The sequence below is a fragment of the Diceros bicornis genome, chromosome 2 (genome assembly GCF_020826845.1).
Source record: "Diceros bicornis minor isolate mBicDic1 chromosome 2, mDicBic1.mat.cur, whole genome shotgun sequence".
Taxonomy (NCBI): Eukaryota; Metazoa; Chordata; class Mammalia; order Perissodactyla; family Rhinocerotidae; genus Diceros; species Diceros bicornis.
This window is the reverse complement of record NC_080741.1, coordinates 3,422,038-3,448,484: the sequence shown is the minus strand read 5'-3', so window position 1 is coordinate 3,448,484 and position 26,447 is coordinate 3,422,038. Positions and strand designations below refer to the sequence as shown.

At 38.0% G+C, this 26,447-nt stretch overlaps 1 protein-coding gene and 1 pseudogene across 1 annotated transcript in view; one reads left to right on the top strand and one right to left on the bottom strand.

Moving 5' to 3' along the window:
• Window positions 1–1,984: 1,984 nt before the first annotated feature.
• LOC131411374 (polypeptide N-acetylgalactosaminyltransferase 1-like) lies at window positions 1,985–10,313 on the bottom strand (annotated as a pseudogene).
• A 9,175-nt stretch (window positions 10,314–19,488) lies between these two features.
• LOC131411368 (arylacetamide deacetylase-like) overlaps window positions 19,489–26,447 on the top strand; it is a 19,870-nt gene continuing 12,911 nt past the window's right edge. Inside the window, exon 1 of the mRNA XM_058550148.1 lies at window positions 19,489–19,614. Within this exon, the coding sequence (XP_058406131.1) occupies window positions 19,489–19,614 (126 nt within the window). The remainder of the gene's footprint in view (window positions 19,615–26,447) is intronic.

Sequence of the window (26,447 nt, the reverse complement as noted above, 5' to 3'; positions counted from 1 at the left end):
AGACCAGTGTAATCTCGAAGGCCAGCATTTTCAAATTCCTGTCTTCTCCATCTTCACACAACCTGCTCCTCTGCCTCCTTCTCAGAAAGATACATGTGTTTGCATTTAGGGTCTACCCAAATAATCCAAGAGAATCCCCCATCTCAAGATCCCTAATTTAATTACATTTGCAAATACCCACCTTTCTTCCCATATAAGGTAACATTTACCAGCATTAGAATTTAGATGTCTTTTGAGAGGCCATTTTTTTTTCACGTTTTCCGTCGAATTTTATTTTTTTAAAAATCGATCAACATTATAATCACTATAATACAATCTAATCTAAATATGCCTCAACAATGTAGCCCATCTGAGTATGGAGCGAGAAAAGTTTTCTAAAAAAAAACTGTCAAATACATCATCTCAAAATACTCAAATAATAAACCACTTTAGCAAGTGTTTTATTGAGTGGAATCATAAACCAAAACAAAGATTTATTGCTGTAAAAACAAATCTGTAGTTTGTGGGATGAATCTTGAGTAGTAAGCATAGTCAGTTGAATCAAGTTAAGAAGTTAAAAATGGAGCAAGAAATGTGTGTGTGTGTGTGTGTGTGTGTGTGTGTGTGTTTGCGCGCGCGCGCACGCGCGCGCGTGTGTGTGTGTGTGGAGGGGAATCTACAAGCCAGTTGACCCAAGAGCAACCGAGATATTGAACTTGCTGAGTTGAGAACAGACGTTATGTCAAATCTCCTATTTTCAGAAGGCAATTAAAAATAACAACTTCATCAGTCCACAAACCACATACATTTTTTTAAATGTGGAAAGAAATTAACTATGTGCAAAGAGCCATTTTTCTTCAGCTCAAGATCAGCACCCAAAGGATAAAAAAGCATTCACGAATATCACAAATGAAAACAAAATGAATGTCACTGGAATCAGTTATTTTTTCCCCACTGAGGCTTATAAAATTGATACAGAAACTTGATCCTATCACAAAGTATACTTTCATAGTTCCGATGTAATTTCCTGTAAACTCTTTTAAAATATATTTTTTTAAGTTGTTGTGAAAATGACTTTTCATGATACTGAATCTGGTTCCAGTTTTTTTTCATCATTTAGTATACTGGCTATTGGTTTTTTTTTTTTTTTAGTGAGAAAGATTAGCCCTGAGCTAACACCATTGCCAATCCTCCTCTTTTTCATGAGGAAGATTGGCCCTGAGCTAACATCTGTGCCCATCTTCCTCTATTTTGTATGTGGGATGCCTGCCACAGCATGACTTGATAAGTGGTGTAGGTTTGTGCCTGGGATAGGAACCTGTGAAGCCTGGGCCGCTGAAGCTGAGTGTGAGAACTTAACCACTACTCCACCAGGCCAGCCCTTGTCTTCCAGTTCTAATCAGGAAAAAATCTCTTGGTCATTTCTGCATTATGACAGCACACTCAACAAAAGTAACTGATGTGCAAACAAACCATAAATGGTGGCTCAAGAGAGAGCGCATTTTGTGGATTGTCCCACTGTCTGAATATTCCTCACAGTGATTCTTTTTTTTATAATTATTTATTTATTTATTTATTTTTCCCCCAAAGCCCCAGTAGATAGTTGTATGTCATAGCTGCACATCCTTCTAGTTGCTGTATGTGGGACATGGCCTCAGCATGGCCGGAGAAGCGGTGCGTCGGTGCGCGCCCGGGATCCAAACCCGGGCCGCCAACAGCAGAGCGCGCGCACTTAACGGCTAAGCCACGGGGCCGGCCCCCTCACAGTGATTCTTGATGAAAGACTCTTTCAATCTTGTGAGCGTGAGTGTGCAGTCTCACTGGCATGTAGGTTCATGTCCTTGGACAGGAAGGCTGACTCACAGCTGCAGAAAAGCACAAGGAGTTTAGTTTTAATTCCTGAAAACCTTACACCCCACAGAGCAGGAGAGCACGTTTTCCTTTTTATTTTGCTACTTAAGAATGTGGCAGAAATATATGCTGACGTGACCCAGTCAATCATCATTTATTTATGTTGTAAATTTGGTCTCAGAACATTTCTGGAAGAGAGACATTTCACAGGAGCCACTGCAGGGCAGGCTTCCATTGGCATGTCTACCCTGGGCACCTGGCCATCCTCTTTTGGGGCTGTGTGCAGGCACTGATTACCGTTCACAGGCCACAGGGTTAGTTTCACTGGCCACACTCCCAACGTTGGTTGCCTTTTATGTGGCGGATTTGAGAATTGTGGTCAAGCCGTTAAGTTTGGAAACCTCCAAGCAAAAGTCATCTGTTCTAATTGCTTTATTGGCAGTATAAGGGAAGACCTGATTACATCCCATGCCATGACAGCTAAAACTTCCAAGCTTTTCGTTCTCTTTCCTACCTATGTTATCCAGACATTGACGTGTTTCCACATTTTGCATCTCACCCAAAGAGAAACAGTGACATGGAACTTGAGAATCAGGGTAAATATTCTCTAGGTACCAGGACAATGGTTTGTATTGTAGTTTGTGCCTTAGACCAAATCTCATTGATCTATTTCCGTAATCCACCTTTGTAACACCTGGGGAAATTAGATAGAATAAATTCTTGACTTCATCTCTCCAAACTCTGCAATCATCTGTTATTTTTATTGATAATCTGCCTTGAGCCTCCTGGAAACATATAAAGTACAGATTTCCAAAACACATATCCAACACGTAAGCAAGTAATTTCCAAAGTATGTCAACAGTGCTTAATCCTAAAGGAAATTTCTAGGTTTTCTTCTCCTCAGATACCCATTCCAACATTGTATTAGTTTGCTAAGATTGCCATAACCAAGTATCACAAATCGAGTGGCTTAAACAACAGGAATTTATTGTCTCACAGTTCTGGAGGCTTGAAGTCTGAAATTAAGATGTTCCAGGTCATGCTCCCTTTGAAGGGGCAGGGGAAGTATATATTCCAGGCTTCTCTCCTAGCCTCTGGTAGTTCCTTGGCTTGTGGCAGCACAACTCCATCATCACATGGTGTTCTCCCTATGTCCGCGTCTCTGTTCAAATTTTCTCCTATTTGTGAGAACATCAATCATATTGGATCAAGGCCTAGCCTAACATCCTCATTTTCACTTGACTGTCTCTATAAGGACCCTATCTCCAAAGAAGGCCAGATTCTGAGGTTCTGGGGGCTAGAAATCCCACATATCTTTTATGGGGGACACAAGTCAACCCATAGCAAGCATGATATATTCCAAGCTCTTAAAAGTAATCTCTGTCCATTGAAAAAAGGCCTCCTGCCATTGATGATGTTCTGACAGGAAGAGTTGATCAACTTTCCTTCAGTCTACTTCTCTGTGGGGAACAGGTGTCAGCAAGAATTGAGCTTCCAGTTGAATACACCATAGGTCCCATCACAGCCTGCCATGTACTCAAAAGTGTCCTGATGAATCACCTCAACGATGAGACATACCCTGTTCTCCTGTCATCTTTGATCCAGGCTAAGGGAGGCTTCAGCCACCCCATTGTACACTCACAGTACTGGTACCTACGCAAAACCCCAAATAAAAACCCTCGCTTGTATCTTTTCTGGGAATTCAGGGTTACAGCCTTAGCTGCCCATTCTCCTTGCTCAGCACTTTGCAGTAAAATTCCTACTCTCTTCCACTACAGCCGGTGTCAGAAATTGGCTTCCTCCAGGATGGGTGAGCAAAGTCACCTCAGGTCCCACATCAAGTCAAGGAAGATCTGCAGATTTATACACATATGTGTATATACACATGAAGAGGCATGGAAAACTTTACATACATACATAGATATCCTCACTGAAATTGACCGCAATTCACTTGCACCGGAAACCAGCTTCGTAGGTTTCTCCAGGTTCCGACGCGAGGGTTGGCGGACGCTCCCGCGCGCCCCGGGCGAGGCCGCCTCCCCCCCCGCGGGGCCCGGGGGGCGCCGCCCGAGCCCCTCCCCGCCGCCCCCGGGCCCGCGGCCCGTCCCGCGCGGGGCTCCTGGACGCGCTCCCGGGGGCGCGCGGGCGCGGGAGGCCGCCGGGCCCGCGCTCTGCGCCCGGCCTGGCGCCCCCCGGGCCGCGTTGGGCGCGGCTCCCGTCCGTCCGCCTGTGCGTCGGCAGCACTCGCGCTCCGTGCTGTCGGCGTGACGCGTCTGCAGCCTCTGCGTCCACCCGGCGGGGACTTGCTCGCCGCGGAGTGGCCGCGTCTGCTTCCGCTGAGGCGCCCCGTGTGCGCGGAGCCCCCGCAGCCGGGCGCCCGCGCCGCGGTCTCCAGACCCGGTCCTGCGCCGCGTCTGCAGGAGGGGGTGACGGGGGCTCTTTCCTGCTGGCTGTCACAAGGGCCGGTGTGCAGGGCAGGGTCGGGAGTCTAGGAGGTTACATTCCGTCGCCTGTGGGGCCATTTCTCATCCACCTTCTTCCGTTCATGTGACTATTTGGCCGTTAAATCTGCCGGAAAATTGTGAAATATTTCCACAGAGACTAAAGGGAAGCATTTAACCAAATTGCTGGTGTCCTAGTAATTTTACGAATGTCTGTGTATTTGGATATATATGTGTGTGAAGGCGTAATATTTTGGATATACACAGAAGTAAATATCCATTAGAATGTTTCCCTAAGATTAAAATATGGTTTATACTTGTAGGATGAATCTTGAAGATTAAGTGTAATCAGTTCAATCAAGTTAAAAAGTTGAAAATGTAGCAAGAAATGCATGTGTGTGTATGTCTGTGTGTGTCTGTGTGTGTGTGTGGAGGGTAAATCTACAAGCCAGTTGACCCAAGAGCAACCAAGATATCCAACTTGTTCTGTTGAGACCAGACATTATGCCAAATCTCCTTTTTTCAGAAGGCAATTATAAATGACAATTTCAACAGTACACTAACCACATACATGTTTTTAAATGTAGAAAGAAATTATGTGCAAAGAGCCATTTTTCTCCCATCTGTTTGAAAGTAATAGACATATTACTAAATAACTTATAGTCAAAAAAATTCACTATAGAAATTAGAGAATACTTTGAATTGAATGATAGGGAAAACGCATACCTATTAAAACTTGTGCGATGCAGCTAAAGCTCGTCTTAGAAGGGATTTTATAACATACATTATAATTTCTAATGTGCACATTAGAAAAGAAGCCAGATCAATTATCGGTTGGCTAATGGTCCATCTGATAAAGTCTGCAGCTTGTGTTTCCCAGAATCCCCTCTCCTTTCACAGTCTAGCCATCAGAATACCTTCCAGCCCCCATCACACCGCACTACCGTGCCTGTGCACCGGGGCTCCTACATAGCCCTCTTAGAAGACCGGCCTTTAGCTTCCTGCTGCGTCCTACACTGGACCCCTAGTCACAGTCTAATCTCGGTGCAGGATTTCCTGCTACCCTTTATAAACTGACCGCTACTTTCATTTCGCCTCCATTTTTGCTGTGCAGACTTCTGTCAGTAGCTGTAGCATTTTGATTATTTGTGTAGGGAATATGAATCTCATTGAGGGAGTTATTTTTTTTTAAGTCTCTTCTTTTTCCTTTTCCCTGGGAGCTGGAGGAATAGTTTGGCTGGGCAGCACAGGGTTTGGGGTAGGAGAGAGCCTATGAGAGCACAAAGGCGGTAAATGGACTCTATGTCTGGCTCACCCGGATTACAGATTGCCCATGCCCTTCAAAAGTGAATTTGTTTCCTTCTTTCTTTATCTTCTCTCTCTTGCTTTTGTTTTTTTTTTTAATTTTTTGTTTATTGCAGTAACATTGGTTTATAACATTGTATAAATTTCAGGTGTACATCATTATACTTCTATTTCTGCATAGATTACATCATGTTCTCATGTTCACCACCCAAATACTAATTACAACCCATCACCACACACGTGTGCCTAATTATCCTTTTTGCCCTCCTCCCTCCCCCCATTCCCCTGTGGTAACCACCAATCCAATCTCTGTCTCTATGTGTTTGTTTGTTGTTGTTGTTATCTACTACTTAATGAAGGAAATCATACAGTATTTGACCTTCTCCCTCTGACTTATTTCACTTAGCATAATACCCTCAATGTCCACCCTTGTTGTCACAAATGGCTGGATTTCATCGTTTCTTATGGCTGAGTAATATTCCATTGTGTATATATACCACATCTTCTTTATCTTTTCTCTCTTTTGAAAAACTTAGTAATACAACAAACACCATGAATTCTCTATTATATTCACTTCCACTGAATGTTACCAATAACATTTTATCTATCTGTTTCTCCTATCCTGTCTCTGTTTCTCTCGAGAAACAATTAAAATCCTGGTTGGAGGGTATCTAATTCTCTTTCTTTTATTAAAAATATTTTTAGGTGTAGGTACAAGGGCCTAAACACTATGCTTAGTTTTGCTTATTTTGGGGGCAAGATATGGACTTACACTTTATGTAGTCTTCTGCAACATAACTTTCACTCAATCATATTTTTAGTAGCCATAGATGCTGCATGGAATGTAAGCTTATTCATTTTCACTCATGTGTAAAGTGTCCCGTTATGATAATATGCCACAATGTATTTAACCGTTCTTTTGTTTATGGGGATTTGTTTTTTTTCCCCTAGGTTTTTGTTTTGTGTTTTTTCTTTGTTATTTTGCTGTTACAAAGTATGCTGCTATAAATTGCTTTTCTAGGCCTCCAGGTGCACATATATAAGCATTTTTCTAAGATATATATGTAGGAGTAGAATTTTGAATTAGAAAATTTAATGCTACATTATTTTCTAAATAGCAGTACCAATGTACATTCTCAAGGCAATGTATGAGCATTCCCATTGATCTGCATCTTTTCTGATAATTGGATTTGTTAAACTTCACTTTTGCCAATCAAGTTTGTGTAACATAGTATCTTATTGTGGTTTTAATTGCATTCCTCTAAGTGCTAATGAGTTTGGTTATCTTCCTGTACTTACTGCTCTTAAGTATTTCTCTTTCATGAAGTGCCTATTCAAGTCTTCTGCTTGTTTTTCCACTGCTTATTTTTTTCTGATGAATTTGTGCAACACACACACACATATCTCTGCACACAAACGCATGTATATATAGCATTCTGAATCTTTGTCACCTTCTCTCAGTGTGTTGTTTTTCTTCTTTTCCTTCTAAAGAAGTTTTTTTTTTTATTTGAGGAAGATTAGTGCTGAACTAACGTCTCTTGCCGGTCCTCCTCTTTTTTGCTGAGGAAGATTGGCCCTGGGCTAACATCCGTGCCCATCTTCCTCTACATTACACGGGACGCCGCCACAGCACGGCTTGACAAGCAGTGCCTCAGTCTGTGCCCCGGATACAACCTGGGAACCTCGGGCCGCCGAAGTGGAGCGTGTGAGCTTAATCGCTATGCCACAGGGCGGGCCCCTAAAGAAGATTTTTGATGACTAGAAGTTGTTAATAATGAAGGAGTAAAATTGATCAATTATTTTTACGGCTAGCATTTTGCATCTCCATTTAAATAATAATTTCCTATCTAAGATCAGAAATATATTTTCTTCTAAATGTTTTTAAATTTTGCTACTCACAAGTTAAATTTTCAACTCGAAATTGATTTCAGTATGGTATGAGGAAGGGATCCAGTCTCATTTGTGAGAAATAACAACCTCTGCTTGTACCGCACTTATATATGTAGATCTGTTTCTGGTTTCATAGTCCAATCAGTTGATCAGTTTGACTAGCCCTGAATCAGTAGTGCTCAGCTTTAAGTGTTTTAGCTTTATAGTAAATCTTAATATCTTGTAAGACAGGGTTCTCCAGCCTACTCTTCTTTTTCAGAAGCATCGTAACTATTCATGGCACTTTATTGTTCCGCATAGTTCAGAATCAGCTTGTCAAGCCTAATTAAAAAAAATTGTTTGCATTTTTATTGGAATTTTTTGATGATACATAGATACATTTGGATAGAATTGATGTAGTTATTAAGATAATGAGACTTCCTACCCATGAAAACAATTATTTTTAGGTCTTCTATAATATCTTTCAATACAATTTCATGATTCCCATCATGTGTTTATCTAGCACTCCGTTTTTTATGTGTGGATGTGCTTTAGATCTTTTTGGTTATAAATGATGTTTTTCATTTCAGCTGTATTTCTAGCTGTTACTAGTGAATAGATATATATTAATATTTGTATGCTAATTTTATAGCACAGGACATTGCTAAACTCACTTATTTTTAGATAAGTTTTATGAGATTCCTTTGAATTTTTGTGAGACAGTTATTTGATCTCTAACAACGACTTTTTTCTCCTTCCTTTCTAAACCTATAACTTTATTTTCCTTGCTTTCTCGCACTGGGTAGAACTTCAAATTGAGTGTTGGATAACGTGAGCATTCTTTTTCTGTTCTATTTTTTAAAAAATAATTCTAAGTCTTCATAAGCAAGAGAGTTACTGTAGGTTTTTGGTAGATTACTTTTATTTAATTAAGGATTTTCCCTTCTAGTTTTCATTCGATAAAGTTTTGAATTTATTAATGCCTTTTCCTATATTGATGGAGTTTTGTTAATGGGGTGAATTGCATTCCTGGATAAACCTACTTCAGCCTTGATATAGTGCTCCTGTGATGGCAAGTGAGACTGGGCTATATTTTTCCTTCCCTGTCTTTATCTGATGGTGACATCAAGATTATACTGCATCAAAGGATGAATTAGCAAGCATCCTCTCTTTTACAGTTTTCTGAAAAAGTTTGTATAAGATTGTGGGCATCAATTTCTTGAGAATTTGGTTAAACTCATCTGTAAAAACTCCAAGGCCTGATTTTACTTTTCTTGTAGTTGTTGTAGGTCTGTGAGGAAAACAATTTGTTGCTTCAATTTCTTTAATATTTCTTGAACTCTTCAGGCTTTCAACTTCGTCTGGAGGTAGTTTTTGTTAGTTATGTTTTTCTAAGAATATGTCCATTTTCTTTAAGTTTTCATATTTATTTGCATAAGTTTGATCCTAGGACTCTTGGATTATCTCCATTTTCCAGCATATCTCTAGTTTAATTCTTTTCGTTTATTGGAACTTTCACCTGTAACTTTGATCCTTGTCTTCAAAAGTTAATCTGTTTTACAAGTTTTATCACAGAAGGAAGTCTTGGTTTTGTTCATCTTCTCTACTGTGTCTTTCTTTTCTGTAATTAACTTCCTCTCTTATCTTCATTATGTTCTATCTTCTACTTTCTTGGACTCGTTTTGTTACTGTTTTTCCTAACAAATTAAGTTAAATATTTGATTCATAATTCTTATCCTTTCTTCTGTAGTTTCAATAGAATTAGTTAAACTATAAATTTTCCCCAAACTACCACTTCTACAATAATCCGGTTATTTGGATAAATAATGTAGTCATTATTGTTTAATCATCAAAGTTTTTGAACTTGCACATTGATTCGTTCTTTAGCCCGTGATTTATCTAGTATGTAATTTTCATTCTTATTTTCAATTTACAGAATCTCAAAATATCTCTCCTCAAGATACTTACTACTTAAAGAGGGAAAATAGTGAGTTTACAGTGGAGACATGTGGCAGACACCACAGTAACCAAGTGGTCAGAGCAACATCATGAGTAATAAGACATATGACACTGCATGTTCCCTGACACAATGCACAGAGGAGGAGACAGCAACATCCCTTCTGTGGTACTCTTGTCCAAATTAATAACCTCCATCTAATATTAAGGAATCACCGTCCAACACAAATCGATGGAGAGACAACAACATAATTCACCAGTACTCTTCAAAAGGGTCAAAGTCGTGAAAGACAAAAATGAAAAAGAAAAGACTGAGGAAATGTTAAAGATTGGTGCAGACTAAGGAGACATGACAAGTGAAGACCATGTGGAACCCTGATTGACTCCCAGAGGGAAAGAGTCGTTAGTAGGGGAAAAATTAAATTTGAAGAAGGTCTGTAGATTAGTTGTATGAATGATAATTTTCATTTTCCTCACTGTACTCTGGTGGTTATGTCAGATGCTAACATTAGGAGAAGGCGGGTGAAGCATATTTGGGGACTTTCCTACTATTTTTGAAACACTTTTGAAGTCTAAAATGACTTTGGACTAAAAAGTTAAAAATATGGGTTTGACTCTCATCCTTCTTCTTAACAAGGAAGTAGAGAATCCTCTCATCACTGGTTGTCGTTGTGTGCTGCTTCTCACAGAAATACCAATTGTGCTAATTTTCATAATTTTTTGAAGGCCGGTGGCTATGCTCCTTTTGTGCTGCACGAGAGTCAAGAAAGTCTTGGTGAGATGAGACGTCGGGAGCCAAGAATCCAAACTCCTTGCTTCAGCACAAAACCGTCTCGTGCAATGAGTTTCTTTCTCATGGGGTACAGCTAGCAAGTTAACCAGTTCATCCCATGGCCCATGGCGCTTCTTCATCGCAGGCTCCGAGAACCTCTCTTCCTTCCTTTAAAGACTTTCCTCTCATAATCTCTGTTATGCTTTCACAAGACGGGGGGCTATGCCTCCTCTTCTGCACAAATATTATCAGTGCACTAGGAAGTGATTCACTCCCACAGAATGGAGGCAGGAAAGGGCGGTAAGGATACTGTCCATTGAGGCAGGAGTTGACTTCTCCAGGGCTTAGTCCTTTCTCTGCCAAGTACCTCTACACTTGCCGAGTAGATATTTCAGGTCAAGCATTTAATAAAGAACCCCACAACAGTCCTATAAGGCAATATGCTTATCCATTATTATTTCATAGTGAAATGGAGCTTAGAGAAGTGAAATAATATCATGGATCCTAGATCTAGAAACTGGGAGCAAGAATTGACACTTAGGTGTGTCAGAGGCTTTTCCTTCAGAGAAGCCAGAGTGCTTATATTCTGCTATTAAAGTTAAATTTTGGTCAGATTGTCTTTGCAGAATATATGTGCTTTAAACTACTTTTTAAAAGATGTAACAAACTGCACAATTTATACAGTTTCTGAAATAATATTTTATACAGTTATTTTTAATCGTTTAAATTGTGATATAAGTTTTCATCGCTTCCTTAATACTATGGAGGATTTTCCTTTATTAGTTCAAAGTGAATGTGTTTACTGCAAATTTGTTTATATTGTGCTGTTTGTGTCATTTTCTAAGTGAGCTAGTGATTGCATATAAAAGCACTTCACCTACTGTATGGCAAAATAATCCACAAATGGTGGCTGTTAATGTTACCTTTGGTTCTGATCCTCTGGCTTCTGCTCCCACTGATTTAAAGAAAATATTCTTTAGATGTGAGCATTGTAACTGTCAAGGTGAAAGGCATTTTGTTAACCTTATTCTACACTGGTTTGCCATTCGCTGGTTATGTGAGTTTGTGTATTTATCTGTTTCGTCAGCAGGTAAAGTGGACATAATTATGCCTTTATCACAGGATTAAGTCAACAGTAAATGAGTTAAATAAGGTGTTGGGTGTGACATCATTTTGTAAAGTATATAGAACCACACCAGTGTAGGCAATTACTCTGAGTTTTGTGGTATTAAATGTATAACAAAAGCTTCTTGAAAACAGTTCCTCTCTAGATTTCTATGCAAATCACTGCACATTTTATGTTTCTTTAAATTTCATGACAGCATCCTTTGTGTTTATTCTATTCCCCCTCCTCACACCTCCTTCCCCTATGTGTGGGGAGGAACCGGGGGAGGACTTCAACTCTGAAATGGGAGGGGGATACAGCCCTGCTGTCAGACCCTGTACACACAGAAACAACGACTGTCATAATGGCCTGTGTACAAGGTGCGGTGGAAACACAGAATTGCCAGAGTCTGCCAGAGTTGAGGAAGCTTGAAAATGAGAGGTGACACTTTAGGGATTTTCAGGAAGCAAGAGGGGGACGATCGTTTCAGGAGGTAACAGCTCGTGCAGAGCAAGAGTGGTGGGTGAGAACGTGGGTGTTGAGAGAACATAAGGTGGTCTAGGAAAACTGAAGCCAGCAGTTTAAAAGAAGCAGCAGAGGGAGATGAGGCTGGGCAGGAAAATGAAGCACTTGCATCCTACGATTAGGCATTTGGATTTCGTTCTTCACATGATGAACAGTTACTGAAGACCATGGAGCCAGGGAGATCATGATGAATTTGCGTTTTAGAAAAATGATAGAGTGGCAGCATTGAGAGAGGGTTGGAGGGAGGAAAACAAAGTCAGGACACGTGGAAGGAAGGCAGTGAGAGTCAGTGAAGGGCTGCTTTGTGGCTGCACAAGAAGAGCAACGTGTGGAGTGTGGACAGGACTCGGGAGTTGTTGGGTGGTCTCAGGGACACCAGGCCATTGAGTGAAGGAAACGGGAGGAAGAGGGTTCTGACAGGGTGGGAGGAGGAGAGGATGTTTGCTCAGGTAGTGTCTGGGCTAGCTGTGGTTCATTCGGATGGAATGCCTAGAACTTGTATATACCAATCTGGAACCCAGGAGAATTACCCAGACTGGGAACATCCATAATTGTCCAAACCTTCCTCTATGGTGGAGGTTAAGAAATTCCATATACCAGGAGGACAGCAGGAGCTAAATGAGATGATACGAGCAGGAGTGGTAATTCCACCAATTCATCCACTGGACAGTGTGCAAAATGAAGATTAAATATGTGCTGTGGAAGAACAAATAAAGTAGTCCCACCAGAGCCTCTGCTCTGCCAAATGTGAGGAAAGCTCTTGAGAAGAGCAGGAAGGGAAAGGTGACCAGCCTGCTCTTACAGGTTAGCCAATGCTTTCTTTCCCATCCCAACTCAGAAGAAGTAAAGACACAGTTTGCTTTCACTGGGGCAGGACTCTGATACACGTTTATCGTCCTCCACCCCAGGGCTGTCTGAGCCCTGGCACATACTGTCACCACTATGTTAGGCACAACTTTGGCTTGAAGAGAATTAAGAGGAAGGTAATTCATTATATTAGTAACATCAGGATAATTTCTCTCTGAGGAGAACACCAAGGACTACACCGATGCACACGATTAGCTGAGGATGGTCAATCAAGGAGCTAAAATACGGGAACCAGCCTAATCAAGAAATTTTCTAACACTAACTTGATCCAAGATCTGGAGATACATTCCACAGATGTATGGAACAAAACACTGCCTCTGCCAGACGAGCAATAAGAAAGAAGCATGGTCCCTGTAGGCCATTTGGATGTTGACAGATGTATATACCAACATAGGCACCTGATGACTCCTGTACACTGAAATAACTCAGAATTGGACCAGGGACCAGAACAAAACAGGCGTGCACAGAGGAATTTGGAGGAGTTCCCCAACCCAGACACTTGCAGATGAAGTCAGGCACTGCCACTCAGTGGGATTTGGATTAGGAATCTAAAATCTACTTGATGCAGCAGCAAAGTATTGCATTTTGAAAGAGCATTGCTGGTCTATCATTGGGCCCTGGTGCAAACAGCTTCCATTACAGGAGTCCACTAGGTAATTCTAGGAGCTGAGAGACCTTTTGGGTCATGTGTGATGTCAGAGAGACATCCTAATAAACCTGGGACAGCACAGCAGAGCGCTGTGGTTATGTGGAAATGACACACACAGGACAGGTCTGCAGACGCACGTGGATGGGACTCAGTCATCTTGCTCTTCGTTTTGCATTTGTCCCATTTGCTGTTTTTCCTGAAATTTTTGGATTAATTCAGTATTTTATGATCTAGTTGTTTTCTCCACTGTTGAGTTATGAGGTACACCTTTTAGTGGTTGCTTTAGAGTTTACAATGTACATCTTTATGTTAGCACATCTGACTTCAAATGTTCGACTTCACATGAGCAGTGAGACATTTCCCACGGCAGACTGCCTTTTCTCCCACCCCGTCTTTTTGTTTTCTGTTGCCATACACTTCAATTCTATTTGTGTCATGAACCCAACATTATGTTAATGATATTTTTGCTTTAAATAGTTGATTATCTTTTCAAACATTTTTAAAATGAGAAAAAACATCGATATTGACCCAAATGATTCTCTTTCTTCAATCTTTTCTATAGATCAGTGTTATCCTTTTGTATTCTTTTTCTTCTGCCTGAAGAACTGCTTTTATCATTTTCTGTGGTGCAAGTTTGCTGGCAATGAATTCTTTCAGCTTTTCTTTCCTGAATAAGGTTTTTTTTTGCCTGCATTGAAGAAAATATTTTCACTTTGAATAAGATTATAGCTTGATTTTTTTCATCAGAACTATAAAAATATTGATCTGTTGTTATCTTACAGATGTTATGAGAAGATGTGGTCATTCTTATCCGTGTCCTTTGTATGTAATGTTCCTTTTTATCTCTGGTGGCTTGAAGATTTTCTTTTTATCCCTGTTTCCCAGCAATTTGACTATGATGTGGTTTATATTTTTACTATTCTGGTGAGATTTATTTAGCTTCTTGTATCTGAGTTTATAGTTTCCTTTAGATTTTGGCAATTCTTGACCCTTTTACCTTCAAATAATTTATCTGTCCCCCCACCCCCAATAATTTATCTACTGTCCCTTTCTGGAACTCCGATTACACATTTTAGCTTGCTTGATATTTTCCCAGAGTTCCCTGAGACCTCACTTTTCCATTTTCTCCCCCTCTGTGTACTTCATTTTGAATACTTTCTGTTGCTATTCAAGTTCACCAATCTTTATACTAAGTTTGGAATCTGGCTTGGGAAATACTCCAACTTGGTTCTGCTTCATCATCTTGGCTATTCCATGTTGTTTGCGCTTCAAAAAAAAATTAGAATCTGCTTGCCAATTTTCTCCAAAAAACACTTTTAAGATTTTGAATCAGAGGATTAATTTTGGGAGAATTGGTAAGTTAAAAGTAGTGCATTTTCCACCCCTGAACATGGAGTATCTCTCAATTGATTTGTCTTTTCTAATTTCTCTCGAGAAAGTTTTGTAATTTTCAGTGTCGTGGTCTTACAAATATTTTGTTAGATTTAATTATGAGAATTGGATGTTTTTTTGCTATTGTAAATGATCTTGATTTTTTAAAAAATTTATTTTCCCTCTTTTGTTATATAGAAATATATTTGATATTTTAATATTGACCTTGTCTATTAAGACTTTGCTAAATTTACTTATTAACTGTGACTTTGTAAATTCATTAGGAATGTCTTCTTATAGGATCATGTCATCTTCCAAGAAAGGCAGTTCTATTTCTTTCTTTTCCATGTGTATGACTGTGATTTCTTTATTGTACCTTACAGTGTTGACTGAGACCTCCTGTACACTGTTGAGTTGAGGTGGTGAGAGTGGGTATTGATTGTTTCCTGAGTTTAGGAATAAAGAATTTTATATTTTACTATTAAATGTGATATGTCCTTAGGTCTGGGTTTTCATAGATACCCTGGAAGTAGTTGAAGAAGTTCTCTTCTATTGCTCGTTTGGTGAGGAGTTTATCATTATCATTATCATTATCATTATCATTATCATTATCATTATTATTATTATTATAATCATCACCAGATGTTGAATTACTTCAAATGTTTTTTCTGTAACCATTGACATTAGCATACTTTTCTCCGTTAATACATTTTCCAACGTTACACCAACACGCATAACTAAAGTGAATCTCACTTGTGATATATATATATGTGTGTGTATATATATATATAAAAAATATTGGGTTTTATTTGCTAATATTGTATTTAGAATTGTAGTGTGCACTTTCATGAGAAAATTCATCTGTTAATTTCTTTTCTTTTACTGCCGTTGTCAGATTGTGGGTTCAGGATCTGCTGGTCTCATAAAATGATTTGTGAAGTACTCCATCTGTAGTTTTTTCTTCTCCAGAAAATTATGTAAGACTGGTATTCTCTCTTCTTTCAAAGTTGTGAAGAGTTCAAGAGTGAACCCATCTTGCCTGTGATTTTCATTATTGGAAGTTTTTAAAATTGCAGATTAAATCTCTTTAGTAGTTATACTGGCATCCAGCTTGTTTGAAATGTATTCTTGGATGACATTATTAAGTTGTTTTTCAAGGAATTTATCCATTTCATCCAAGATTTCAAATTTATTGACATTATGTGGATTATAATATTTTATCTTTCTAAATGCCAGTAGAGTCTGTAGTGATGCCGTCTTTCTTGTTTCTATTATTTTTTTGTTGATGAGCTACTCAGGGATTTATCAATTTATTGGCCTTTCCAAAGATGTTACAGTCTTTTCTTGATCTTCTTTATTTCCTGTTTATTTTCCTTTAATTAATGTTCTTTCCTTTATTAATCCTTTCCTTCTACACACTTTAAGCTTGATTTGCTGTGTGTAATTTCTTGAGATGGATAATTGGATCATTGATTTTCATCTTGAGTGATACAATCAAATGCACACTTTAAAAATATTATATATCATGCATTTAGATATGCAGAAAAGACTGAACAACTTTCCAACTTTTTAAAGATTGAGAACAATGTGGATGAATGATGAATTCTTTCATGATAATATTCTGTTTATTTCCTTGCCAAGTGATTTCTAGATCTCACGATGAGTGTAAGAGTGATTTAATAATTACAAGAATATAATGTGGTTAATATCTTTCAGTTTTGTGGACAAAATATAATTTTAGCACAGTGTAAGGTCACAATACTACTAGCCTTCCTCAGAGATAGAAGGATCGTCAGTCTTTAGTCAAAGCCTAACCATATGACATGCAAATAAAGGGGATGGGCTTGACAAGGACTTGTACAATAATTTAAATGAGACAAAGCAGTGGAAATTGCATGTTTAAATGGCAATTTGCAAAAGAATTCCTTGGTACTATATTTTGCAGATAAAACGACCATATTGTGCTCAGAGTAGCAACCAATTGTTATTTAAAGTCAGCATGACTTGTTTGCTGAAACTTGCTGAGGAAATGAGCATTCTCATATGCCTTACTGCTCAAATACTTTTACATGGTATTTGCTCTGAAAACAGTCCTGTCATCTACTCTGAGGAAGATGTTGAACTGATATGAACACAATAAAAGCTGCACTTTTTTTATTTAGATATTTTGTTACCTAAAAAAGCCAATTAGATACACATAACACTTGGACAAATCTCAAAGGGATTATGCTGAGTATAGGAAGCCAATCTAATTTAACTGTGTCGAAAAATTCCAACACTAGTTAATGGCATAAATTATATTCTGCAACCAACAGTGTAAAATTTACAATGTCTGACATTTGGTGAAAAATGAACAGGCAGCTGAAGAAGCAGAAAGGTATGACTCAAATCAGAAGAAAAATTATGCATTAGACCCATTGGATATCATGACAGATGATATAATTAGCAGACAAGGACTTTAAAACAGCTATTATAAATTTGCTCTATATTGAGAAGTTAGAGGAAAATCTGAGTATGATGAAAGAAGAAATGGAAAATACATATTTTTAAAAGTTCTGAGGTTGAAAAAAACAATATCTGCAACTAAAAAGGTATGGATGGGTTTAGATACCGTGGAAGAAAAGATCCATAAACTTAAAAATATGAAAATGGTAAATATCCAAAATGAAGAAGCGAGACAAAAAATAATAGGAAAAATGAAGAAAGTATTAGTGACTTCGTGAGTATCAAACTGTTTACATATGTGTAATAGAATTCCCAAAAGTCAAAGTGAAAACAATGGTCATAAAAAAATACTTAAAGAAAAAAATGACAAATTTTTCTCCAAATTTAGTGAAAACTAAACACCCACAGATCCAAGAAACTCCTAGAACCTAAATTTGAAGAAATATAAAGAAAATCACACCAAACTACACCGAAATTAGTTCGAGAAAACCAATGATAAAGAGTGAATCCTAAAAACACGCAGAGACAAAGGCATACAGCAGAGGTATAAAGAAGAGTGACCACAGACTGGTCATCTGAAAACATACAAGGAAGAGATGACGCAGTGACGTTGTTGGAGAACTGAGTGGACACACGCAAACCGTCAACCTAGACTTCTTTACACAGGAAAACAGTTATTTTAAAAATGAAGGCAAAAGTAGCAAAATAAAGACATTTTCCAAATAAAAAGGAGAGAGAACTATTGTCAACAAATCTGCACCAAAAAAATTGTTGGTGATAATTCTTCAGGAAGAAGAAACATGACAGCACATGGAAATTTGGATCTACATGAAGGACTGAAGACTCTTGGCGATGGGACATATGTGGACAAATTTTTAAAAAATTTCTTCGTATTTATAATCTAATGAAAAGATAGTTGACTGTATAAAGCAAAATGAGATATAGAGCCTATGTAGAAGTAAGATATATGGCAATTTTAGCACAACGTATCATGGGAGAAAATGAAAGCTGGCTGCTGTATGCTTCTTGCACAATATGTGAAGCGGTATAATATTATTTTGAAAGAGACTGATAAAATAAAATGCATATTGTAAACTCTAGAGCATCTGCTAAAATATAAAACAGAGTTATAGCTATGAAGCCAATAATGGAGATAAACTGGAATCATTGAAAGAAACTCAGGTAAACCAAGAGAGATGACAAATGGAAATATGTAGCAAGATGATAGATTTAAACTCAAGCACATCATTAATTATATTAAATGTAAGCTGTCTAAGTGCCCCAATAAAAGGCAGATATTATCAAATTAGATTTAAAAAGAGAAACAAGACACAATTATAGCCTATTTAGAAGAAAAACACTTTAAATATGAAGACACAGATGGTTATATCAATAAAAGATGAAAACACTAATAAAACACTAATCAAAAGAGAATTAGTTTTATTAATATCAGAGAATGTAGAATTAACATTAACAAATATTACCAGAGCAACAGAAGGACATTTTATAATGATAAAAGGGTTATTTTCTTAAGAGGCCATAACAGTCATAAATATTTTTTTCACTTAATGACAGAGCTTCCAAATAGAAGAAGCAAAACCAATAAAGCTAAACGTTGAAATAGACAATTCCAAAATTATAGTCGGACTATACTTAACAATACTGTTTTGCATATCTGAAAGTTGCTAAGAGAGTAAATCTTAAAAGTTCTCATCACAAGAAAAAAATTTTGTAGCTAGGTAAGTTGAGACATGTTAACTAGAGTTACTGTGGTGATCGTTTCACATATATACAAATATTGAATCATGTTGTACATTTAAAACTAAAACAATGGTATATGTCAATTATATCTTAAAAATTATAGTTGGAAATTTCAACACTCTTTTCTAAGTAACGGATTGAACAATTAAGCAGAAAATGAGTAATAAGATAGAAGACTTGGAGAACAATGTCAGCCACTTTGACCTAATTGGCATTTAGGGAAGACTCCAGCCAATGACACCAGAATACTAGTCCTTTCGAGTATATGCGGGTAATTTGGCAAGATAGGCCATATTCTTGACCATAAAATGAGTTTCATAAATTGTTGAGAGGGCGCTAAGAGGGACGGGATTTACACAAGAGCCTGGAATAATTAAAAAACAAAAACAAAATAACCTTGACCTGATCTATGAAGCAACAGTTTTCACGAAACTGGAGGTCAGCAAATGCAGGGCAGTGATCCCCGGGAGACAGTGACAGAGAGCTGAGCCCTGTGCTTGTCCCAGCTGACTCCCTTGAGGGAGCTTTTAGGCTTTGTCTTGAGGAAGGGAGACCCAGGCGGACGCCAGTGACCTTCCTGACTTGAGAGACTATGAGGAGACCACAGCAGCGAGAGGTTTCGGGACAAAGCACGGGTTTTGCCAGAGCGGTTTCAGACTCTAAAGAGCCCGTCATAAACCATCAGGAGTCAGCACCAGACTTCCCAGAATCCTTTGAGGCAAGTACAGACCTGTCCCAGTCCAGCTGTGAAATAACTCTATCCCACATATTTTCTAACTCATTTTACAATGCCAGTAGTGCTGAGCCAAAGGCATTAGAAGAAAGAAAACTACAGATTAAGATTTTCTATGAATATAGACACAAAAATGCATAACAAAATTTTAGCTAATTAAATCGATAATATATAAAACTGGTACTGTGTCTTGATCAAGTGGTGCTTATCTCAGGAGAGCAAGATTTGTTTAACATTCAAAAATTAATTAATATTACACATCGCTCTAAAAGACTAAAGTAGAAAACAACGTATCGTCGCCTTGAATTAAGAAAAAAAAAATTGACAAACTTTAAAACAAATTCATAATAAAAAGTTCTCAGACTTTCCTTGACGTTGCAAAGATTATCTATCGAAAATATTGAGCCAATGTTGTATGTGATGGGGAAAGATTGAATATTTTCCCCTAAGTGCCTAAGAATATTGAATATTCTTATATTGAATATTTTCCACTAAGTTTCCCCTAAGTATTTGAGAAAACAACAAAGATGTCTACTCTCATCTCTTCCTTTCAACATTATACTGGGGTCATAGGCAATGCAAGAAGATGAGAAAAATATAAAAGCCTTACAAATTAAGAAGGAAAAGGTGAAACTGTCTTTTTCAAATAGAACATGATCATTTATTATGAAAAAATCCTAATACACAAGTATTAATGAGAAAGATTTCAGGGTATCAGTACTGTACACAAATATCGATCGTTTTTCTATGGTCTAGGAGGAAATCTCATCAAAACTCATAAACAAATTAGGGATAAATTTAACAAAATGTGTGCATGGATTGTACACTGACAACTTGAAAACATTTCTGAGAGAAATTAAAGATCTAAATAAACTGATATCACAATGAGAAGACTTGAAAATTTGATGTCTCTTCTCCCCATAGTAAATTCTAGGTTGAATGCAATCTCAGTCAAAACTCCAGGAGGCTTTTTTTTTTTTGGTAGAACTCTACAAGCTGATTCCAAAACTAAATGGAATTAAAAAGAATATAGAACAGCATAAGCTTTTTAGTAACAGGTAAGTTAGAGAACTAACATTACCTTATTCAACATTTACTGCAAAGCTCCATTCATACAGCGTAGCATTGGCACGAGGGTGTATGTGCAGATCAATAGAACTAGAAAGAGAGTCCAGAACTAGATGCCACACACATAAGGCCAACTGAATTGGACAAAATGGTCAAGATAATTCAGTGGGAAAATGATCGCCTTTTTACAAATGAGGCCAGAACTATTGGATAACTATATGTTTTTTTAAAACAAGAGAATTTCAAAACCATCCTCACAATAAAAATTAAGTTGAAATGGGTCATTGACCTAAATTTAAGAGATTAAACTATAAAACTTCCAAGAGAAAATCTCTGTGGTCAGGGAACAGGGACATGTCTTCACCAGGACACAAAGAGCATGAATTAAATGAAGAAAACAGATTTCCATTGGTCTACATGTCTGTCTTTATGCCAGTACCATGCTGTTTTAATTAATGTAGCTTGGCAGTATATTTTAAAATCAGGAATTGTGATGCCCCTACGTTTGTTCTTTTTTTCAAGCTCACTTTGGCTAATTACAGGTCTTTTATTGTTCCATGTGAATTTTCAGGTCTTTTCTTTTTATTTCTGCAAGAAATGCCGTTGGGGGCCAGCCCCGTGGCTTAGCAGTTAAGTGCGCATGCTCTGCTGCTGGCAGCCCAGGTTCGGATCCTGGGCGCGCACCGACATACCGCATCTCCGGCCATGCTGAAGCCACGTCCCACATACAGCAACTAGAAGGATGTGCAACTATGACATACCACTATCTACTGGGGCTTTGGGGGAAAAATAAATAAATAAATAAAATTATACAAAAAAAAAAAAGAAATGCCATTGGGATTTTGATGGGAATCACATTGAATCTATGTATTGCTTTGGGTAGTATGGACATTTTAACAATATGGAATCTTGCAATCAATGAACATAAATATCTTCCCATTTATTTGTGTCTTTAATTTTTTTCATGAATGTATTGCAGTTTTCAGTGTACAAGATTTTTACCTCCATTGTTAAGTTTATAGTTGAGTATGTTATTCCTGTTGATGCTATTGTAAATGGGATTCTTTTCTTAATTTTCTTTTCTGGTAGTTCATTATTGGTATATAGAAACACAACTGATTTTTGTATATTGATTTTATAACTTGCAGTTTTGTTCAATTTGATTATTAATTCTAAGAGTTTTTTTTGCAGAAACTTTAGGATTTGCTAAGAAGATAATCAACTGGCTAACAGATATATGAAAGGGTGCTCAATGCCACTAATCATCAGGGAAATGGAAATCAAAACCACAATGAGATATCACCTCACATCTATTAGGATATCTATTATCAAAAACCAAAAGACAACAAGTGTTGACGAGGATGTGGAAAAATTGAAACTGATGGACACTCTTGGCGGGAATGCAAAATGATGCAGCTGCTGTGGAAAATAGTATAGTAGTTCCTCAAAAAATTAAACTTACAGCTACGATGTGATCCGGCATCTCACTCCTGGGTATATATCAAAATAATTGAAATCAAGATCTTGAAGAGACACCTGCACTCCCACGTTCATTACAGCATTGTTCCCAAAAGCCAAGATATGAGAACAACACAAACGTCCACCTACAGACGAACAGATAAAGAAAATGTGGCATATGCATACAATGGAATGTTATTCAACCTCAAAAAAAGAAGGAAATCTTCCTGTTTGCAACAATATGGATGGACCTGGAAGACATTATGCTAAGTGAAATAAATCAGTCACAGAAGGACAAATTCTTCATGATTCCACTCATATGCATAAGTATAAAATGGTCAAACTTAGAGAAGCAGAGAATAAAATGGTGGCTTCTAGGGGATGGGGGCAGGAGGAATGGGAAGTTGTTGTTCCATGGGTATAAAGTTACACTTACACACGCTGAATAAGTTCTAGAGATCTGTTGAGCAACATAGTGCCTATAGCTAACAATACAGTGTTGTGAACTTAAAAATTTGTTATGAAGGTAGACCTCATGTTAAGTATTCTTACCACACACACAGCTGGGCTTGAATCTTGATTGTATTCTTTTCTCACTGTAATAACAAGAATAAAAATATGAATAAAATGAACAGCAATATAACGTGAACTATGATCTTACCATTTATTGATGGCTACCTGTGTGTCAAAACCTATGCTAAGCTCTCTAAGTCCATCACCTAAAGTAACCCAAACAGTAACCATGACGGATAAGTATCAGTGTGCCTGTGTTCTAGGTGGAGTAATTGTGTCAAGATCTCCATTATCATCACATAGCTAGCAATGATGTAAGTTTCAGTTACCTCGTCTATGAAATGTTAACATAATAGTCCAGTGCAGTGTTCTATTGTGGGGTCTTGTTTTAGAATGCCAAGCACATTTATGAGGTGGACTAGGATGGAGTGGAGGTTTTATCTGGCTCTCTGGGTCTTGATTTTCCTGGGATGGAACTCCATCTCCTTGCTTTCTAACACACTCCGTCTGCAGATTCACATTGGCCTGGCCACAACGTGACGTTTGTGAGGAGCTCGCCTTTCTGGAACTGCCGCACAGCAGGCTGCTGATCCTGCCATTCTTTCACCATGTTGCTTCTGAATTTTCTTCACAGATTTGTGTTAAAAATCTCCTTCTCGTTAAGTTTCTAAATTAGTAGTGTTATAGAAAAAAACGACCTTAAAGAAGAGGAATTAAATTTTCATATACCCATTTTCCATAAACCAGGTGTGCTTGATAAGATTAAACTTGTAACTAACTAGGGATTTCTATTAATTGTGGTGTATTATAGATATTTTATTCTGATTTTGTTTAAATTAAATTTTGTTTACAATATACTTAACACAAGTCAAAAAGAAGAGAAAGAAAAAGGAGATGTTTTGTGTTGTATTCTGCTTTTACGTTTTTTATATTTGAGGAATGTTTAATTTGTTTCTTCCAAAACTATATGCTAACTTTTTTTCACAAGAGGATCTGCCAGAAAAAACACTGAGAAACAAATTAAGATATATTCATGGTACTTAGGAGATTAGGAAACAAAGGTGTCCAAGCTTGAGGGCTGCTGTTTTCTTGGTGTCCAAACTCCTTTGGGAAGTTTAAGGAAGACTTTCGAAACTTTTCCTTCTGTAATAACACGTTCTCAGTTAAAAACATTTGACTGAAATGTTTACACAACTTCATATTTCCCAATCATTTATTTACATTTCCACCTTCATCAACTGGAGTGTGGATTTCACCATCCTATTCCTGCTGGGTCTAAGGTAGAGCTGTTTCCATAAGAGTGTCTTCATGGAGGCAGGACAATATAAAGTAGTGATCTGAACAGTACGAGGAAGGGCCATGTCAGGATCATTTAAGAGGTTTTTTAAATCTCCATAGTGCCCCCCCACCCCCCACTGCCTGCATAGTGAAAGGTTTGATGCTTTGCTCAGGGAGTGCCTGAACTTCTCAGTTGAATACAACCCCCACCGTGAACCTTCATTACTAATGGAATCCTTCATCCCTTAACTCTATTGTGGCTGGAGGAGGGTAGGAAACCATGAAAGTAAAAGAAAGAGCAGAAGTTTTGTAGGGAAACATGTCTAGTTCTAGACCCTCCTTCTTAACAGGAGAGTCAAGAACTAGGAATCATCACGGTTATTTGACAAAACTCTCATTCACTGTGTCACCATGGGCCAAGTCCTTATTCCTCCTTGATCTTCAGCTTCCTCACGGTGAGATTTGGTAAAATAAGACAGAACTCTAAGAGCAGTTGCAAAGTTGAATGAGGAAATCATTGTAAAGCCCATAGCACAGAACCTGGCGCATCGACGGGCTCTCTTCAGCCATTGCTTCCCTTTGGTCAGGGTCTCAAAGGGTCATTTAATCCTGTCCACTACTTTCCCAAGTGAACACACACACAGAAATATTTTAAAAGATAAGTTTATTGCCAGACAACACTATACATAATAGACAAGAGTGGCACTGGGTAGTTTTCTAAGGGGAAAAGGTCAAAGTCAAAGTTTTTAAGTGCTAGAAACGAAAGGGAGAATAGTTCATGGAGATAATGGTGATTAATGATTAATTAAAGATTGAAAACTAGATCAAGGGTAGGACAAATGAGTCCATAGGTCTGTACACTATTGGTTAAAACAAGTTTTATAATTCCTTTGTCCAGAAAAAAAATCTTCAGTCTTTGCCAATAAGAATCTGACTTAGTAAGCTTATTAAGGTCATGGTTCTTTCATAGCATTAGTGTTGGAACAGTGGATGTGAAATACTACGGCATTTAGCAAGTAATGCTCTAAATTGAAGTTTTCATTTTACACCGCTCCTTTTTCCATGCAAGAATCGCCTTAGCAAAGCAGAAGGAGGTGGTCATCCAACTTCTAGACAGTAAACACACACACAAAGTCCAACTGATAGGGATCACTGCAATAAATCAATAACAAATAGAAAAAAATACGATCAGCCACAGTTGTATATTAACTCAGATAGAACTTGATATATGAAAGAGTAAGTAGCTATATATGAAACTGAGAAATCTCCCTATAAAGTTAGATTTACTAAATCTCCTTCCGTGCTCTTTATTTTCAAATAATTGTAGCTGCAAAATGGTTTTTTCTCTAACACACTAGCCCATCATCCTTTCCAAAACATGTGGCTCAATGCAACCTGTGCTGTGAACCTTTATAATTTGCATGTTATTATTCAGCTCTTATATTTATCTTCATAAAAGATTTCGAAACCTTCTCTAGGAATTCCTTCAGCCCCCTCCCCTCTTCAAGGGGGCGTGTTGACTTACACATAATTCCCCAATAGGACATGAGCTCTTTGAAATCAGAAAATGCGTCTTCATCTTTGCATCCCAGCACCTAACACCATGCCAGTCACATGGAAGGCAGTTGCATCGGTGTTGGCTGCTAGAAAAGGGTTTGGATGGGTCGTGAGTAAATGGAACTTGTTTAGAATCATAGATGTGGAATGGAAAAGAAAGCTGATCATGGGCAAGTCAAAGAATCACTGGGCAGCGTGTTCATTGATTATGTTTGAGACCACCCTTAGGTTTTCTCCCTAGGATTTTTATGTAAATGTTAGACATTTAAAATTATCACTGGAGGCTGTCTATAAAGAAAAAAATAGACTCACATTATTTAATTCTCATTATTAATTTGATTTTGCTTTGTTTTATTTGATCTCTTCTTAGGTATGATTTTCTGTCAAGATGGACAGTAGACAGACTTGGTGTGTTGTCAAGTGGTTTCAGGGTTGGTTATACTTGACACCAGATGCCCTATACACCAAAACACTCTCAGTTTTCTTGAATAATTTATTATGCCCCAAATAAATCTGTCTCCCAGATGAAGCAGAGTGTGGAAAGAGAAGTTGATGTCAGTGCCTGCCCAGTGCAGTTAGAGATAAAAGACAGATACAGGTAGGAAAAGAGGGAGGCAGGTCCTGAAAATTCCAGAAATTGTTCAACTAAAACTAAGCGGTGACACCACATGGCTGTAATCCCGGGGACTTCTACGTCTCCTTAATTTGCAGAGTGTTGAGAATAAAGATCTGAAAGCCAGAGGATCCAGGCTGACAGGACAGCTTTGGAAATGTGGAATGGCGTGACCTTGGGAAGGAAAGAATGCCTCTCATCGTGTTAGTTCTTACCTTCCACTGTTGATGTGAGGACTGAGTGAAACCATGCATTTAACATGACATGAGGATTAAGGCATATAAGACTTTAAACTTGGTGTAAAATCTACTTGCTCCTTAAGAAAATTCTT